Raw genomic sequence first — 18,248 nt, 5'->3', positions numbered from 1 at the left:
AGGCCATCATCTACCTCCTGCACTGAGCTTTGACCTACCTGTAGTAGCATGGATGCATTGTGAGGATCACATTCTTTCATATCTACAGTGCTTTTAATATCATTCAGCCGGGACTTCTCAGGGACACGATAGAGCTGTCTGGAGCAGACCACTACCTGTCCCTGTGGATACTGTAATATCTGACTGGCCGCCTGCAGTATGTGTGCCTGCTATGTCTCTCACAGGCTGGTCTGCAGTAAGGGACCCTGTGGGGAACTGTGCTGGTACCCTCCACACTGCAGGCTTCTCCATCAACTCCCTAGCAAGCCATCTTCAGAAATTCTCAGATTACTATACCATAATCAGCATCATCACATGTATGGATGACTGAGTGCAGACAATGTACTCAGGAGATTGCGGACTAGTGTCAACTGAACCATCTCCTGTTCAATGGAGAGAAAACCAAGAAGCTGGTGGTTGATTTTTGCAGGGGCAGACCAACTCTATTCACACCTCTGAACAATCAGGGTATTGAGATTGAGATAATGGTACTTTTTAAGTACCTGGGTGTTCACTGAACAACAAACTGGACTGGAGTCAAAACACTGGCAGTCTTTACAGGAAAGGTCAGAGCAGACTGTACCTGGTAAGGAGTGTGTGGTCTTTTGGAATGTAGGGAACTCTACTGAGGACCTTTTTTGACTTTGTGGTGGCATCAGACATCTTGCACTTTGTGTTTCTATGCAGCTGAGAGGAAGCATTTAGAGAAGCTTATCAGGTAGGCCAGTAGTGTACTAGGATGTACCCTTGACCCAGTGCAGCAGGTGGTAGGAGGCAGAAGGTCTTTAGAATAATGCCATCACTGTTAGACCTTCATGCAACCCTAAGTGCAAAAAGGAGTATTTTCACAGATTCCTTACTGTAGTCTCATATTCTAGGTTAAAATATATATATATATATATATATATATATATATATATATATATATATATATATATATATTAGGGCTGGGCAACGATTAAAATATTTAATCACGATTAATCGCATAATTTGCCTGATTAATCATGATTAATTGCATTGTATTTACAAACTCCAAGAATGAATTCAAAAGTAGTGTAAAGAGCACTTTTATTTTAATGTTCTGCTGCCATATGAACAAAAGTGTTATAACATTTGTAGCACTTATCAGTAACACATATTTAGTGTAAAGCTCAACTTAAAAAAATCTACCAAAAACAGGCAATTTCTGAGGTAACCGCAGGGAGCAGCATTACCATTTTATGTTCAATACCAAAGTTTAACTTGGCAGTGGTTACAACTAACTTGTTTCTGTCATATTCGTTGCTGGAAGAACTTTAAACTGAAATGCTTGCTAACTCGATATGCGTGCATGTTTATTTGACGTTAACACGCGTTTTTTTGTTGTTGCTTTCTCGCGTGCATATAGTGAATGGCAGGGGAAAAACAGGCATAAACACATGGATACTTTGAAACGCGAAGCGACTTCACCGACGGCGTCGATGCAGACCCCGCTCTGCTCCGCACAAAACTTGTTCCGTTCGCCAACTCACCGCCTCGCCTAAGCAAATTCCTGCGGGAAACACCGCCATCCCCATGTCGGCTTTGTTTTTTTCCGGCCAGCACCTTTCTTTCTCTTTGAATCCGAGGCTGGGCTGACAGCGAGGTTATTGGCGCATTATCGCCACCTACTGTTCTGATTCAAACCCCTACACCACAGCAACAGACCTTCACAAAATAAAAGCATGTGAGCAACATGCGTTAATGCGCGTTAAAGTAAATATCACAGTTAATAGTCTAATGAATTAACGCGTTAACTTGCCCAGCCCTAATATATATATATATATATATATATATATATATATATATATATATATATATATATATATATATATATATTATATGGCATGTCATTGTGGACAAATAATATTTTCTATCTTTCACAATAAGCAAAGGAAAATGCCTCTTTTGCTGTAACAGTAACTGAAAAGCTTCTAAGAGCTGTTTACAAGCTTCTCACATGTCAGGAATGGTATTTTAATATTAATTTTTAGAAATGAGGCTAAGTGGCATCTCCACTATCGCTCTAATATTTATTTCCCTTCATAATTCTCAGGAGATAATACTTAATCAGAAAATCTGTTTTTGGTGAATCTGTAAGGAAACTTTCAAGTCAAATATCTAGTTTAGAGTTAAAAAGAAGTTTCCCTGATGACTGCCAAATGTTGCTTAGATTCTTGATGTAGCCTTTGTTGTTTTATGGTGTCAGTTACTTTGATTATGTTGTGTCCCACTGTCTGAAAAACACCCCCAAATAATTGTGTTCTTTCCACTATGCTTGTACATGGGTATGGAATTCCTGAGATTGAATGTGTTTCTTTATGTCCACCAAATAAAATATATGATCAGCTACGATCAATGATCAGAGCTGCAAAAGATTTCATGTATGTATTTTTTAAATCTTTCAACAAAAATAGAGGACCAGTAGTTGTTGTTTTTTTTTTTTTATTTGCCCATAAAGAGATTTTGTCAAGGCCAAGCAGGTCTTTGTTTGCCTGACTTGCAGAAGCGGCCTCCTACTTGGTATTCAACCATGGACGCACGTATTAGTCTGTTGGATTGTCTGCCTAGAGATTCTGTCTCTGTCACAGCCCTTATACTTCAACATTGCCTTAGTGGAACGGGATTCTTCTTTTTCTTTCATTTTCCTTTTCTGGCTATCAACATTGCCGGTGCAAATGTTTATTTGCCTGAAAATTTCCACATTGTGGAAATTAGTGTATCATTTTAAAATACCTAAAACGATGTCCCCTAGATGTCAAAGACATTTAGATATGATATGGTATCCTTTTACTGACTTGAACAGCTACAGTGCATAACCATAAGCCCTCATTTAACTCTTGTTTAAGGCAAGACTTGCTACGAAATAATGTTTGAGAATTTCTGATTTCACATGCTGAGTTCATGAAGGCAGCAGATTTAAATAAATCTGGTTAAGCAAGTCCAGAAGCTTTACTTTTTTAACACACTGAAATAATAAAAATCGAATTCTTCTCAAAAGACATTTTCTCTTCTCTGTATGGTGATTCTATAGTTTTTAATATTCATCAGGGGGCATCAAGCAATTGGCCTATGTTCACTGAAGTGATCTCCATGCTGTATAAATGGTAACTTAAGACTCATTCAACTCATGCACTCTTTATTAATAACAACATGATGTCAGTAGTGCAAGGTCATTTTGAACATTGGAGTGAACTATGATAGGCTCCAACTCTTGGCTCTCTGGCTAACAAGAGAAGGAGAGAGAGGACATGTTTGATGAAAACGCTTGGGGCCAAGTGCAATGTATAGCATCCAGCCATGAGAGTCTTGCAAACTCTCTAAGCCGCAAGAGTGGGCCAAGTGGATACAAAGATTTGTAGGTTTTTGTTCGGCAAAATAATTGTAATTATTGCTAGAAGAGAATAAAGGACTATGTTCACACAGCAGGTCTTGATGCTCAATTCAGATTTTTTTTTTTTTGCTGAAACCAGAGTTGTTTTTTGTAGTCTTTCATACTACTAATTTTTGCTCTTTTTTCTTTTCTTTTTTTTCCCTCATTGCTATAATTGTGTGTAACGGTCTGTGTGTTTGCTGCTGTCACACCTGAATTTCCCCATTGCGGGACAATAAAGGAATTCTTCTTATTATTGTTGTGTCCGCCATCAGACTTCTGTCTGAACGGTTCAATACCCCAAAGCAACCCGCATGTGCTGATAACAGAAGAAGACATCAAACAGCAGCATCCTGTTTACGCAAGTAATGGCAGATGTAATTGTTACTGAAGTGTTCAATAAAGCTTTGGAGGGGAAAAAGAGACGTAATAGCGGACACCGGCATCTCTGTGTTAGTATGAAGTTGTTGAGTAATGGGAGCTGGCAATATTAAGGCCACAACATAACCAAAAGAAGAGAAAAAGAAGACAGCACAGACCACAAAAGAGCATAAACAATGGTCATTTAGTACCACGTATGGAACTGGCCCAAATCAGATTTTTGTTTCTTTTTTTTTGGGCAGGGTGGTTTGAAAAGATCAGAATTGGGCTGTTTACACTGCCATGAAAAAGACAGATATGTCTTGCATATGGGCAAAAAGTTTGGATTTGGGTCACATTTGCTTGCAGTGTGAACTTAGCCAATTTAACACTAATTAATTGCACTGGGATTGAAACAGCTGACGTGGTGTATAGGCTAAAATAACCAAAAGAGGAAAGAAACACCATGGCGTATGTAATGATTTCCAAGCCTTTTTCATTGTCAAGAAAAACGTAATTTATGTGTGTTCTAAGTTCACCATGCACAGAGAAGGACATAAATCAATAGATGCTTTTTTAATCTCCTTTGTGAACTAACAGAATAATGTCACTATGATCTGATGAACTGATTCGTGACAGACTGATGGTAGGTCTGTAAGATAGAAGACTATTTGAATGCATGCAGGTTGACCCAAATTTAACACTGCCAAAAAAGCCATGATGGCAAGACTGTGAACAGTTGAAACGTCAGCAATCCTCTCTGTCTGATGACATCAGACCAGAGACAAAAAATGATAAATCCGTTGACAGGGCGTATAAAATCTGTATTAATCATAGTAAAAAACAAACACCAAGCCAAGTACACAACACTATACAGGAAAGAGTTCTCGGTGCCAAAAAATGTTGTAGATCTCCATCCCATCCCAAATGTGATTGCCCTGCTAATGGAGGAAAAATGTAATTTGTGTGAGGGGAAAGGAATACTACAAGAAAGTGTATAAAATGCTCAAAACTGTGCATGAAGTGGAGAAAAATGAATATGCTCTTTTCTTAAGCAGCATAACATTGAAGGAGAGCCGTACAGCATGGTCATTGAAATAAATAAGGGCATTTTATTTAAGACTGACACTAGTGCTGATGTCACAGTCCTGCCATACACCATGTTCAAATAGATTTTACAGAGACAGGTGTTGTGCAATAAGGATTGGTTGATCGTGAATGATAATCCTGATAATCCTGAGAATTTGCACAGGCAAATAATAATCCTAATTAATAGTTGATAATGATTGACTAAAAATCATCATAGACGTAACTGTATAATAACCAAAAAAGGATGATATGAACATGAGCCTTCAGATAGAAGTCACCTTTCACAAAATAAGCATACCTGTTCTTTACATATGTGGGAATTTCTTAACTAAACAGTTAACAGTTCATAAGGATAAAATAATAGGCAAACTGAGAAAAATCAAAGCAAAAGTGACACATAAATGTGTATTTGTCCATCTGTGTGTCTGGGCTCAATGGCACCTAGCAGGCCACATGGCTCGGCCAACAGTAGAGACCAGTTAGCTGGCCATTCATCAACACCACAGAGGTCATGTGACCTCACATTTTTGAAACGATGACGGCATTTAGCTCGCAGATTACCGCAGCTTTTCAAAAATATGGATAAACATTATTTTTCAGGTTATTGGTGAATATAGATATTTTACCAATATTAGACCCATCTTGTTTCCACTTTTGAAGGTTCAGAGTTATATCCAGGGTTACAATTTATTTAGAAGGGATAGAAATTTGTATGGTGGATGAGTTGCTATTTATTTACAACACATACATGTCAAAATGAGAGAGGTAATTTAAGACTCAATGTAAGTGGAGGTTGACGTCTTGTGGCTGCAAATGCATGTCCCACATTTGAAACCTCTCACAGTTGGGAGTGGCTGTAGGGCACTGATCATGGTTACTAGTGCATGTAATTTCAAGCAAGTTGTGACTAAGTCAACCAAAGTTCTATGGTGCACTCCGTTTGCCTCAGAGGTGGGCACCCATGAGTCGCAGATTACATAATCTCCGCTTTTTTGCATTCCAGTTTTCCTCCGTCGGACAGTAGGAAAAAACATGAATGCTCGCAATGTTGGTAAAACAATGGCAATGACAATAACGCTGTTCTAGGCGGTATTTTGGGCAAATAAACAGAGCTGAAACATCCGGTCTGACGAACACTGAAACGTAGCGCCTGTACGACTGACTAAATGTTGAATAAATAATAGAGAGCTGCTACAAACAGTGTGGGTTCAATTCCACCTACCCCTTGCCACATGTCAATGTGCCCCTGGGCAAGGCACGTAACTCCAAGTTGCCTACCAAGCTGCATCTCGGTGTATAAATGTGTGTGCATTAGTGAGAGCGACTGAGTGAATATGGCTATAGTGTACAGTGCGTTGGGTGGTCAGCATGATTGGAAAAGCGCTTTATAAGTTCAGTCCATTTTTACCACTTACTTGTTCACTGATTCAGAATTTGAGATACTCCAATTCCACCTGATATGTGCCAAGGAAGCATCTGTGGACAGCAGATGCCCCGTCACACAAACAATTTGTAAAAACAAACAAAAAAACTGTTGGACAAGGAGATGTTGGAGGACACTAACATGTATGTGGATTCCATAATGTAAAACTTACTTGCAAGCACTTCTTTTTTAAATCTTCTTCTTCTTGTAATATCTGTGTTTTGAAGAAGACATAGACATCAGAAAACGACATTCCTTTTCAGCAGGAACTTCTTGAACTTTTACACAGTTGAGTCGGGACGTATGGCCCTCACACTACAACAGTGAACCAATACACACTGTACCTGTCTGAAAATAGCCGTTGTTACAGAAAATGATGGACCTTAGTTCAAAGGAAATAGACTTATTATCCCTTTAACTATGAGAGATGATGTGCTCATGAACCTGCATGAAGGACACCAGAAAGTGGTGAAATGAAAGAACAAGCAAGGCAGTCTGTGTGGTGGCCTGGATCAAGCCAGCAGCTGAGAGAAATAGTTCTCAATTGCCACACTTGTATGAAAAAAGGAGAATTACGCTGATCCATTGATGCCATGACATTATTCTGAGAGACCATGACAATAATTCAGGGCTGATTTGTTTATACTGAAATACCAGAAATATAATCTAATTATATATAGCTTATTCTTCAAGATTTATGGAAATTGTGAGTGGTGGGGGATGTTGCTGTAGTATTTGCCATGCTGAATAATTGTTCACATAAGACTCACTTTATTAATAACACAATAGATCAGTGAATTGGAGTTGTAGATGGCTCCAATACCCCTTTCAATTCCCCTTTTCTGTCTGAGCTTTAAGATAATTCAATAACAATAATATGATAAATATTTTCTAGTGGTCATACATTCTAAAATAAGTCAACATGATCATTGGTTATCAACACAACACATGTCTATACCTGCTCATTGGGTGAGAGTCAGGGTACGCCATGGACAGTTTACCATATTTTTTGGACCATAACGCGCATCAGATTACAAAGCGCACAGTGAATTAGCCTAACTTTGTCTTTTTCCACAGATATGGCATACCGGATTATAAGGCGAATTACATATTCTTCCCAAGTGTGTAATATCACCCCGCCCCATCATGTACAAAGCTCTATCCTGAGAGAGAGAGCTATCCGTCTCTGTCGTGAAGACAGAGTAGTTAGACTACACTGCCCTGTTTCTGATATAAGGTGAAAATAAATGTAACTTTTATATTGAATTAACTTAATAGGTTTATTGTTGCTAGTGCATACTCCGGTCACGGGCCTTGCTGGTCCTTGCGACCGCCTGCTTGGAGCTGCTCAGTGTACCAAGCTCCTTGTCACATATAAAACAGTTTTATGTAAAGACTTCTTGCCACCGAGAAGTTTATAGTGTGAAACCGCATACGCGGTCGTGGGAGAACATGGAAAATCTGTGCAGAAAGACGCTAGGCCAGGATTCACACCCAGGACCTTCTTGCTGCAAGGGAAAGGGCTACCATCTACGGCACTGTGGAGCCCTCTGAGATAACAATCCATGTTAATTTGTTTTAGTATTAGTGTCATTTCACAACATTTTAATGAGTTATTGCTGTGGATTTGTTTTGTTTGATTTTTTTTTTTTTTTTTTTTTTTGCGAGGTCAAGCACTGTGTATTTGTTTTTAGGAAAGTGGTAGCAGCAAGGGAGCAGCAGAGAGGTGTGAAAGATTACAAATATGCCTCCAGGTCTGGACCCTGTATTATCATAGTTTTGGAGGGCCAATAAGTTTCCATTTATTATTAGATAACCCCTTGTTTTATAGATGCAATATCTTTTAATCCGACCAGGGTTTTACCAAACTGTTTACCACTTGAGGGCAGCTCACATCTTCCTCCCACACCAGAGTTAGTTCAGAAGTTCCCTAGGCTTCTGTACTTGGAGCAAATTCTGTAAAATAAGGACATATTGTTTGCCACAGGAAAGGGATTGCTTTAACAACTAAATATATGTTTTGTTTTTTTTTTAGTGTTTGATGCCTTACCTTATGTATCAAACTAAACTGTACTTGGATTTTTCTAAGAAGAAATTTTGCTGCCGTTAAATGCAGTGGCTTAGAATTTCTGCCTGTTTGCTGTTCTTCCTTTGCTTTCTTCGAGTCAAAAAATGAAGGTGTGCTGGGTTTGGGGCATAAGCGGGATCCCTGTGAATTGGTAGCTAGCACTTTTCTGAAGATGTGATTATAACAAAGTCTACCTGAAACCCAGGAATTTCATCTTGGTGTCAGGCTCACCTGAAATACGTGTGCTCCTGCTGGCACCAGTGTGGGTGATACATCCAGGTTTACTGCAAGTTCAAACTTTGTGTATTGAGTTGTTCCCATCACCCCCACATGGGAGGGTTGTAAATTAAAGCAACCAAGCAAAAAAAAAAGTATGTTTCTAATGCACGTCTACAGCTACTTTTCAGTCTGCACACACCATCAACTCCCGTTTCTCAGTCTCATTGTGCTGGTAAATTAAAATCCATGGGTTGCCAAGCAATCCATTCTCCCTCCACTGCTTAATTGTCTTGAAAATTGAGGGGATTACAGGGTGCGATTTATGTATAAATAAGAATCTGTCAAAAAATCTGGCAGCATACTCTATGGCAAAAGAAACAGCTACAGTGTTGATGATTTAGGAACTGTAGGTAATGACCTGCATTGATACCTTTAAACATACACCATCCTATTCTGTGTTTATACTACTGCAGAACTTTAGGCAATACACTGGTAACTGGTAAGCAAAAGGCTGAAATAAATTGATACAAACACACTGGTGTGTTATCTGCCTAAATCAGTGACAAAATATAGGGCTTTAAAGCTCACCTATAGCAAGTCCTAGGATCAAACCAATGAGTCGTAATGTATGTTGTAAAAACTGAGTCACATACATTTCTATGACCCAGTAACTTGAAATTACACATTCATTGCTTTTGTATGGTTGCACAGACTTAATATGTTGGTGATCTCTTACATCAATCTAATGATAAATTGCCAGGCACCTGCAACATGTGGGGCATCACTGTGTGAGACAGATCTGTCATTGCATTTCAGTTTGTATGTAAATGTGCAGGTGTGTGCCACAACTACCCACTCCTCTTCGAGAGGGAGCCAAATGAGGCAGGGTGATTACAGCCCCACCAATGTAATCTCACATTTTAGAGGGCTCTAGCTCAACCCCACCTTTGACAGCTCAGCTACTCTCTACCTCCCCATCCACTCCTCTTTTCATTTCATCCCATTCTTGCTAAATGCAATTTGTTATGGTTCCAAATAAGGCCTAGGTTTTCAGTCTCTTTGCCACTTCAACCAAAGTACCTCCTGTTATAGCTTGTCCAATTTGAAATTGTTTCCACCTCTCCCATAAACCACCCATCTCTCATTTTCTTCAGGTCCACTCTTGCAGTGATCTACAATTGGCAGTAAATACTTAAAATGTGTGGCACAAGATGTACTGCAAAATTCAAACTTTTTAAGGAATGTACAGTAATGATGTTTATATAGCAGGGATGGATGGCTTGAGACCGGTTGTGGCCTCGAGACCGGTCTCCATAAACATAATAGTTAAATAAGAATAATAAAAAAAAAAAAAACACGTGTATGTGTGTGACCACATCTTGTTAATTTCACTGAAATAAGACAATCATTGTTGGCTTCTGTCATATGATGTGGGCTGTGCTCATACCCAACCTGTTGCCCTGCTGTCCCTCATTTCAACCTTTAGTGCAACTGAGTAGGACAGCAATCCCTAAATGTACACTGCATGCTTCACATGCAGAAGCTATAATTCTACACAGTCATTGCATTAGTATTCTGAAGCTAAGAAGGCAACATGATTTGAAACAACATTCTGATAGCATTTGATTGAAAAATATATATGCAAAACCATCAGGCATACTTCGCTAGACGAATTCTGCCTTCTGTTGCATTTCCAGCATGTTTTCTTTCTTTGTTGTGGCAGAAAACCCAGCAGCTTTCAGCAGACGGGATTTGTGTCAACTCAAGCTAGATTCATGGTATATGAATATGCAAAGCTAATTTATTTTACTGATGTAATATATATATATATATATATATATATATATATATATATATATATATATATATATATATATTAGGGCTGGGCAACGATTAAAATTTTTAATCACGATTAATCGCATAATTTGCCCGATTAATCATGATTAATCGCATTGTATGCGCAAACTCCAAGAATGAATTCAAAAGTAGTGTAAAGAGCACTTTTATTTTAATGTTCTGCTGCCATATGAACAAAAGTGTTGTAACATTTGTAGCACTTATTTTATACTGGATATTTTCAACCCATCTATTGAATTTAGTGCACTAGTTGATCTTTTCTTCATAAGAGAACAGCAAGCACTGCAGCCAAAATATGGCCTTTTTTGACCTGCTGTATATTAGCCAGTCCCTAAGCTTGATGTATCATGAAACTGTTGACCTTTTGGGTTTTGTGGTTTTTATTTTATTATTACAATTAAATAATAATAATAACAATAATGTTATGTTCAGTGTTTTTTTCACTAATCCACCTCTTATATATTTCAATCCTTATGTAATTTTGTCTGTGTTGTGTGCACCTGCCTGTTGCTTTAAACCTATAAATTTCCCTGTCGTGGGATAAAAAAAGGATTAGCTAATGTTATCTTATCTTAAATAACACTTTTTAATGTATGTACTGGGTTCTTTCAAGGTCTTAATTACATGTTGTGTGTGGGCTCCAGTAACATATGATAGATAATATCTACTTTCAAAGTTAACATGAACTGCTGCTGAAGATGAACACTGATCTACCTGGATGTTCCATGGAGGACTGAAACGCCTCAGTCAGTGACGTCTGTGGGTCTGTCGGGTCAATGACAGAAGTTTCGTCTCCTCTCTCCGTTTCTGTGGCTCGACGTTTTCATGTTTTTTCACGTGCTTAGATAAATTTGTTGTGTTTCCACTGAAATGAACCGGCTTTTTACAAAACATACAGCTTGATTTCATTTACGGTATTAAAATAAAGCCAAACGGTGCTACTTCCCCTGTTCATGTTTTTTCGCTGCTGCGGTCTCTCTCAGCTGTTTGTGTGATGAGTTTGTGTGAGAGCTGAGTGGGCGGGCCAGGCTGAGCCTGCGTGCTGATTGGCTGGCGCCGCTGAGCCATGTACGAGAGGGGAGGGGGAGCGGGAGAGTGCTGCCATGACAGCGCGCTGCAGTCAGCGCGCGTGCTGACTGACACTGACTGAAAGCATGTGAGCAACATGCGTTAATGCGCGATAAAATAAATATCGGCTTTAATAGTCTAATGAATTAACGCGAAATTAACGCGTTAACTTGCCCAGCCCTAATATATATATATATATATATATATATATATATATATATATATATATATATATATATATATATATATATATATATATATATATATATATATAATATAATATAATATGCAGAACTGATCATTGAGAAGCAGCAGAGGACAGCCGTTGTGATGAATTTGGCCATTCCAAGTGATGGAAACATCAGGAAAAACGAAATACCAAGGGGTGAGGGAAGAACTATAAAGAGACTGGAAGTTGAGAATCCATCTTGTCTTGCTCCCGCCTCAATCGTTTGGGCCCTAACCAAAACCGGTTTGGACCAATCGTGTTGCAGTACTATGGTTTAAGGCTGGAAAGCAAGAGCTACCGAGCCCACAGCTGAATCAACATAAACATGGCAGAGCAGGAGGATGCAGGCGTAGCTGCTGTTATCACATCTGATTTGTCAGAATCCATAATTCCTTCTTTGAAAGAAGAACAGCAAGAAGTGCCTTGACCAGCGTAACATGTTGTGGTTTCTCATGGTGCCTACTGCTTACATTTTGATGTGATACTGTGGTTGGCTAAAACCAACATTTGATAGGTGTGCACTGTCATTTTGCCCAATCAGCTCGGAAAGTTCTGCTGAATGTCTCTCCTTTTTCCAAACACATTCGACAGGAGCAGTCCCAGGTTGATGACATGCAGAACACATCATCAATCTGGCTTGCCATGTTAACACTTCTATTCACTTGGCACGAACGAGTATGTTGCTATTTACTGTAGACCTACTTTTGTTAAGAGTGCAAACACTTTTAACTCTTCATGGATCTCTTGATGCTTGTGGATGATAGCTTATCATATAGCCAGGCCTTTGGCAGTTTGAAGGTGTTTTATTGCAGTTGTTGCTGAGATTTATCACCGTAAAATAACAATATGGCTGTAAGGATAATGACATTAAGTATCAAAACTTTTTTTAATGTTTTTTTTTAATGTTTGTCTACTTAAACTGACAGCCTGGACAAGGAGAGCATAAATCAGAGAAGCAGCTAAAATTATAACTCTGGAGGAGCTACAGAAATCAGTAGCTCGGAAGGGATAATCTGTTAGCCAGTTTTTATGGAGGCAATGTTAAAATAATGTCATTGTTACAAGAAATCCATCAGAAGTAGTTTTCAACAAACCATGCAGCAAACATATGAAAGAAGGTGCTGTGCTCAGATGAGACGAAGACGAAAGCAACATTTTGACCAACATACAAACTCAAACTCTTCACAACACACCATCCCCACCACAAGACAAGGTAGTCAAAGGATAAGGATTTGTTTTCGAGCTAAATATGGGGCAATTCTAAAACAAGATAAATAAAACACTAACAAAACTCTAACAGGCTGCATTAAACTTGAGACCATTGCGAACGTTGACCCCTTCCAGAGGGGTAAACCCTAATATTACAGCCAAAGTTAGAATACAGCGATTAAGACTACAGATGACAATATTAAATCTCTGTGCCCGTGTCTGGCAACCTTTACTTTCAACACAACTTAATCAAATATTTAAATCCTTACCATGACTCTGTAAAATTAGACTGCATACTGAAGAGGCTATTCATTCCTTTGGTGTGGCTGTATTGGACAAGAGATGCATCTAAACGTTTTAGGAGTGCAGGAGGATTGGGGTTTAGACCATAGCAAGCAAATTTTATACCTTCAGAGTGCTGATACGTTGTCTTTTAAGCGATTACATTCTATAGAAAAATATTATTTAGATATGCACTCTTTGCTTGAATGTCTGCTTTCCAGGGAATGATGTATCTGGAGGAGCGTAGACTGGTCCACAGAGATCTAGCGGCTCGGAACGTCCTCGTCAAATCGCCGAACCACATCAAGATCACAGACTTTGGCTTGTCTCGGCTGCTGGATGTCAATGAAAAAGAATATAATGCTGATGGAGGAAAGGTAAAGTTCATCATCTTCTTAAACAACATTTGCACTACATCACAATTAATTCAACAAGTAATGAAACCATAATGTTTGCTGTTATTAAGTATTTTTAATTGTTGCAATTAACTTTTAGGCTGTTACAAATGCAACACCTTCTTTTGTTATTTTTTCTTCGATCAATACATTATTTTTATTTATTTATTTGTGTAAAGAGAATACAAAGGTTTTCTCAGGTGGTCATGACTCTAAAAGCTGTAAGTGTTCTACCAAAGCTTTGGATCTGTGTGAGGTTCTTCACGGCTGCCACTGATTCCTTGTACTGAATATCAAAGAAGGGTATGATTTAACATCATACATTAGAATCCATCTATGTTCTGCAATCAGAGCGTGTTATCACATTTTATTATTTGTAGTTATATGTGTTTGCTTTTGGAGAGACAATATTAAAGTATTTATTCAGACTGTAGCATTGACAAGTTATGAAATGAAACAATAGGCATTAACATTAATGAGGGTTTCATAGCCTCAGGGAGGAGCATTACCAATCACAAAGGATGCTTTTTCTCAAAGTAAAATACTCTTCTGCTCTACTGAACCGTTTTATTTACCTTCCGGGAGAAGAGATCTCAAAACCCCATAAACGTAGTGAATAAATCTGTCCTTGGGGCTGTGTGAGCACAGGTCTCTGACCTTTTCTAATCTCTGTTTATCCTTTGCTTGACTTATGATTTGTTTTGAAACCATCTTTTCACAAGCAAGCATATTTCTGCTCTCTCGCTCCTCATCCTCTTTACCTCCACTGTGGTTTCTGTCAGCGCTGAGTGCTGCGGTGTTATCCCCATAGCGGTTAAAGAAAGGCACACTAACCTTCGACATCCCCTCTCCTCTAAACCTCTATCACTGCAATCAATGGAATTGGCCTTCAAATCTAATCACCGTGTTAAGCTTGATCCCAAACCGCCCTTCTTTATGTCTTGTCCTATTTCAGTGCATCTTATACACTTAGTGTGTGCGCTTGTCTGTCTCAGTCTGTGGGTAGTTGGGTGGCTATTGTGTAAGGGAACATTTTGATGTTGGTCTTCCCAAACCGTGTTTCCCTTTAATCTGTTATCACTTTTTACTCCGCAACGTGGCTGAAAAAGTCAAATGCAACACGACTCACATCTACATCGCAAAAATGTTTTCTTGCATACATAAGGTTTATTTTTTGGTAACAGATTTCATTGGTAATGTGTAAATGCACACATTAATGCCATATCCTTCTACATTGCAGATGCCAATCAAATGGATGGCCCTGGAGTGTATTCATTACAGAAAGTTTACCCACCAGAGTGACGTTTGGAGTTATGGTGAGCCACCTTTACGGTCTGCAGTCATTGTGAGGATTATTTTACCGACTTGGTGGTTACCTCCAGTACATTGACAATGACATCATGTGTATAACCTTTGTGCTGATCAAGACACTCTAACATTTCTTTTCCACCCATTGTTGTCTTAAAAGGTGTAACCATATGGGAACTTATGACTTTTGGAGGGAAACCATATGATGGAATTCCTACCAGAGATATTCCAGATCTGCTGGAGAAAGGAGAACGTCTTCCTCAGCCACCCATCTGTACCATCGATGTCTATATGGTCATGGTCAAATGTATGTGCAAGCAAAGCAACAGAAACTCAACTTTACTGTACATGAAACAACACAAACTAGTGCCTCAGATTATAAAGTATATTTTGTAAATCTGATACTATTGCACCATACTTAAAATCTCTGAGCCTATTCCTCAGGAAGTAGGACTCTAACAAGGTTGCACAAATCCTGAATTTTTTTTCATGTACTGTTTGTATTTTCTGTCACCTTATGTGTACAAGCAATAGAGCAAGTACTACAACTTTGAATGTTTTAAATAATTTGCCAGCAGGTATTTTAATTGGTGTATTTAAATTCATACAGGTTCCTTTACTTTATTAATTCAATTCAATTCAATTCAATTTTATTTATATAGCGCCAAATCATGAAACATGTCATCTCAAGGCACTTTACAAAGTCAAGTTCAATCATATTATACAGATTGGGTCAGATTATACAGATTGGTCAAAAATGTCCTATATAAGGAAACCAGTTGATTGCATCAAAGTCCCGACAAGCAGCATTCACTCCTGGGGAAGCGTAGAGCCACAGGAAGAGTCATCTGCATTGTACATGGCTTTGCTGCAATCCCTCATACTGAGCAAGCATGAAGCGACAGTGGGAAGAAAAACCACCCATTAACGGGAAGGACACACATTACATGAAGGTCTTTGTTATTTTGAATCAATAACCTCTTATTTTTACAGTTTTCGTTCATTTATTGCTATTAAGAAAAACACATAAAAAAGTAAAGTTTATTGACACTTAGGGAGGAGCAATTTCACACCAACAATGAACTGTACCAGTGGCTTGTTGGCATTATTTGTCAGCCTCTTGTGGAGTGCCATCAGGCAGCACTATAACATCTGGTTCCTGTTGCCAGGAAAAAAGACTTGCTGCCAGTTACAGACTGGCCTTGCCCACAGCTCAGTGACATGAAGCCTCTGGCTGTCATTGCCACCTTGACTTTTTCTGCCACCCTGATCCTGCGCCAACCTGGCAAGCAGTAGAGAGGAAAGAAAAAAATGCATGCCACTGCAATGTTGCTTGCTTTCTTTTTACCCAACATTATGTGCAAAATTTATAGATGTTAATAATGTTACTTGAACCAAAATAGAAGTAATGAGATGTTTCCTTTCTATCTAGTTAGTTTTAACCACTTCCTGCCCAATCTGTATTACCTCTGTCCTCATTTCGTCTTTATTTCCCTTGGTGCACAGAAGAGGTCGGATCACACAATTGCTTTGGTGTTGTATCCATGTGTCCACCAATAAAACTGGCAGAAGAGCGCATTTCTCCATATGGCCATTCTAGTGATGAAACAGTATTTATATTTAGGCTGAAAATTTTACTAAAAACACCTTTAAGCAGGAAACATGTTAGTGTTTTTTTCACACAACTCAGAATATTGCATTTAAAGGAAAATGGTTAAAATACTCTCTTCTTGTCTGTTACTTAAGCAAGTGAAATGAGCACTGTATAAACAGTGAAGCTATACATAGACAAATTCTATCAATTTAATAAATCATTGCATTCTAGGTAAAAAATAAAGTAAAATTATAGTTAAAATGCTTTTCAAAAGTATCCATTTTTCTTCAACATTTCCACATTTTGTCAGTCTCTTTTGCAGCCTCTCACCTGAATCCCCCCCCCTTTTTTTAGCTCATTTTAAACCCAAACCAGCTAAAGAAAAGCATCCCTGCATGATGATTCTCTAACTACAATGTTTTAAAATGGGAAAGGTGTGTTTAAAGTGGCAATCAGCAATAGTTTTCCACCACATACGGTTTTAGACAATGGCCCAATTCAGATTGGTATTGGAAAGACATATTTCAATACATAGCTTATGCTATGTATTATACAGAATTTTGAATTGTAATTTTTTTTCTAAACAATGGCAACATTTTTTGCAGCTCTGCCATAAAGGCCAAATACATGGAGTGCATGACTGATGGTTGTTCTTTTGACAGATTCTCCCACCTGAGATGCAGATCTCTGCAACTCCCTCAGAGTTATTTATCACCTAACCCAACTTTAAAGTTCTCAAAATCTTTATCCCTGACCTGTCTAGTGTGTTTTCTGGTCTTCATGTTATTCACCAGTGCTTTTCCAACTAACCTCAGAGGCCTTTAAAGAGAAACTGCGCGTACAAATTATAAACTGGTGGACTCTGTTCACTAATAGAAATGCACTTTTTGGATTTTCATTTGTAAAACATGAAAAATATATCTTCCTTTCTATATCTTCCTCCCACCTTTCAATAATGCACAACTATATGCTGGTCCAGCACATAAAATCCTAATACACTGACTTTGGTCAAAACTGGACAAACGGTTAAAATGCTTAGAGGGGTACTAAAACATTTGTACAGCACTGTAACAGGAAATCTGCTGTTCATATTAAATACAGCAGAACATATGAACTGTTTTACTAGTTGGACTTATAATGAATTAATCTTCATGTGTTTTGCAAGGTGCCACTGAAAAAGACATGGAATAAGCACACCAAGTACTGGGGTCAAACCAGAAGTCAGGGGCTAAAGGATATATTATGCTACTAAAGATTAAATATGAATATCTTCATTGTATATGTATATATAATTCCAGTGTGTCAGTACGTAATACACACACATTGTTTTCAGGCTGGATGATTGATGCAGACAGTCGACCCAAGTTCAAGGAGCTAGCTGCAGAGTTCACTCGGATGGCTCGTGATCCCCAGCGATACCTGGTCATCCAGGTAGGTATTCTCAGAAAAATCTCAGTAAAACAATTGAAAGAAATATTCATAGTAAAAGCTTGACCATGCACTGTTTGGCTTATTCGTGCATTTTATATGCTTAAAATTTGTATTTCATCAGGAAGTAAGGGCATGTGAAATATTACCTTGTAATTTAGTAGTCTAGTGAACTCTTATGGGAAGAGAACTGCATAAATAAGAAACTTTGCTGGTTAAGTAACGCATCATATTATTATTCACCATATTCATTTTGTCTTATATACCCAGTGGTTGTAACATAAGGTTC

General features: G+C 38.4%; 1 protein-coding gene across 3 annotated transcripts in view; it reads left to right on the top strand.

Annotated features, from left to right (window-relative positions):
- The window catches only part of LOC105937088 (receptor tyrosine-protein kinase erbB-4), an 87,880-nt gene that overhangs the window by 59,409 nt on the left and 10,223 nt on the right, over positions 1-18,248 (top strand). For all 3 annotated transcript variants that reach the window (XM_036128629.1, XM_036128628.1, XM_036128630.1), the window contains exons 7-10: positions 13,456-13,611; positions 14,870-14,945; positions 15,098-15,244; positions 17,865-17,962. In XM_036128629.1, the coding sequence (XP_035984522.1) occupies positions 13,456-13,611; positions 14,870-14,945; positions 15,098-15,244; positions 17,865-17,962 (477 nt within the window). The remainder of the gene's footprint in view (positions 1-13,455; positions 13,612-14,869; positions 14,946-15,097; positions 15,245-17,864; positions 17,963-18,248) is intronic.

Source organism: Fundulus heteroclitus, unplaced genomic scaffold (assembly GCF_011125445.2).
Source record: "Fundulus heteroclitus isolate FHET01 unplaced genomic scaffold, MU-UCD_Fhet_4.1 scaffold_105, whole genome shotgun sequence".
Classification (NCBI taxonomy): domain Eukaryota; kingdom Metazoa; phylum Chordata; class Actinopteri; order Cyprinodontiformes; family Fundulidae; genus Fundulus; species Fundulus heteroclitus.
Note: the sequence above shows the minus strand (reverse complement) of the source record. Positions and strands in the feature narration are given on the sequence as shown.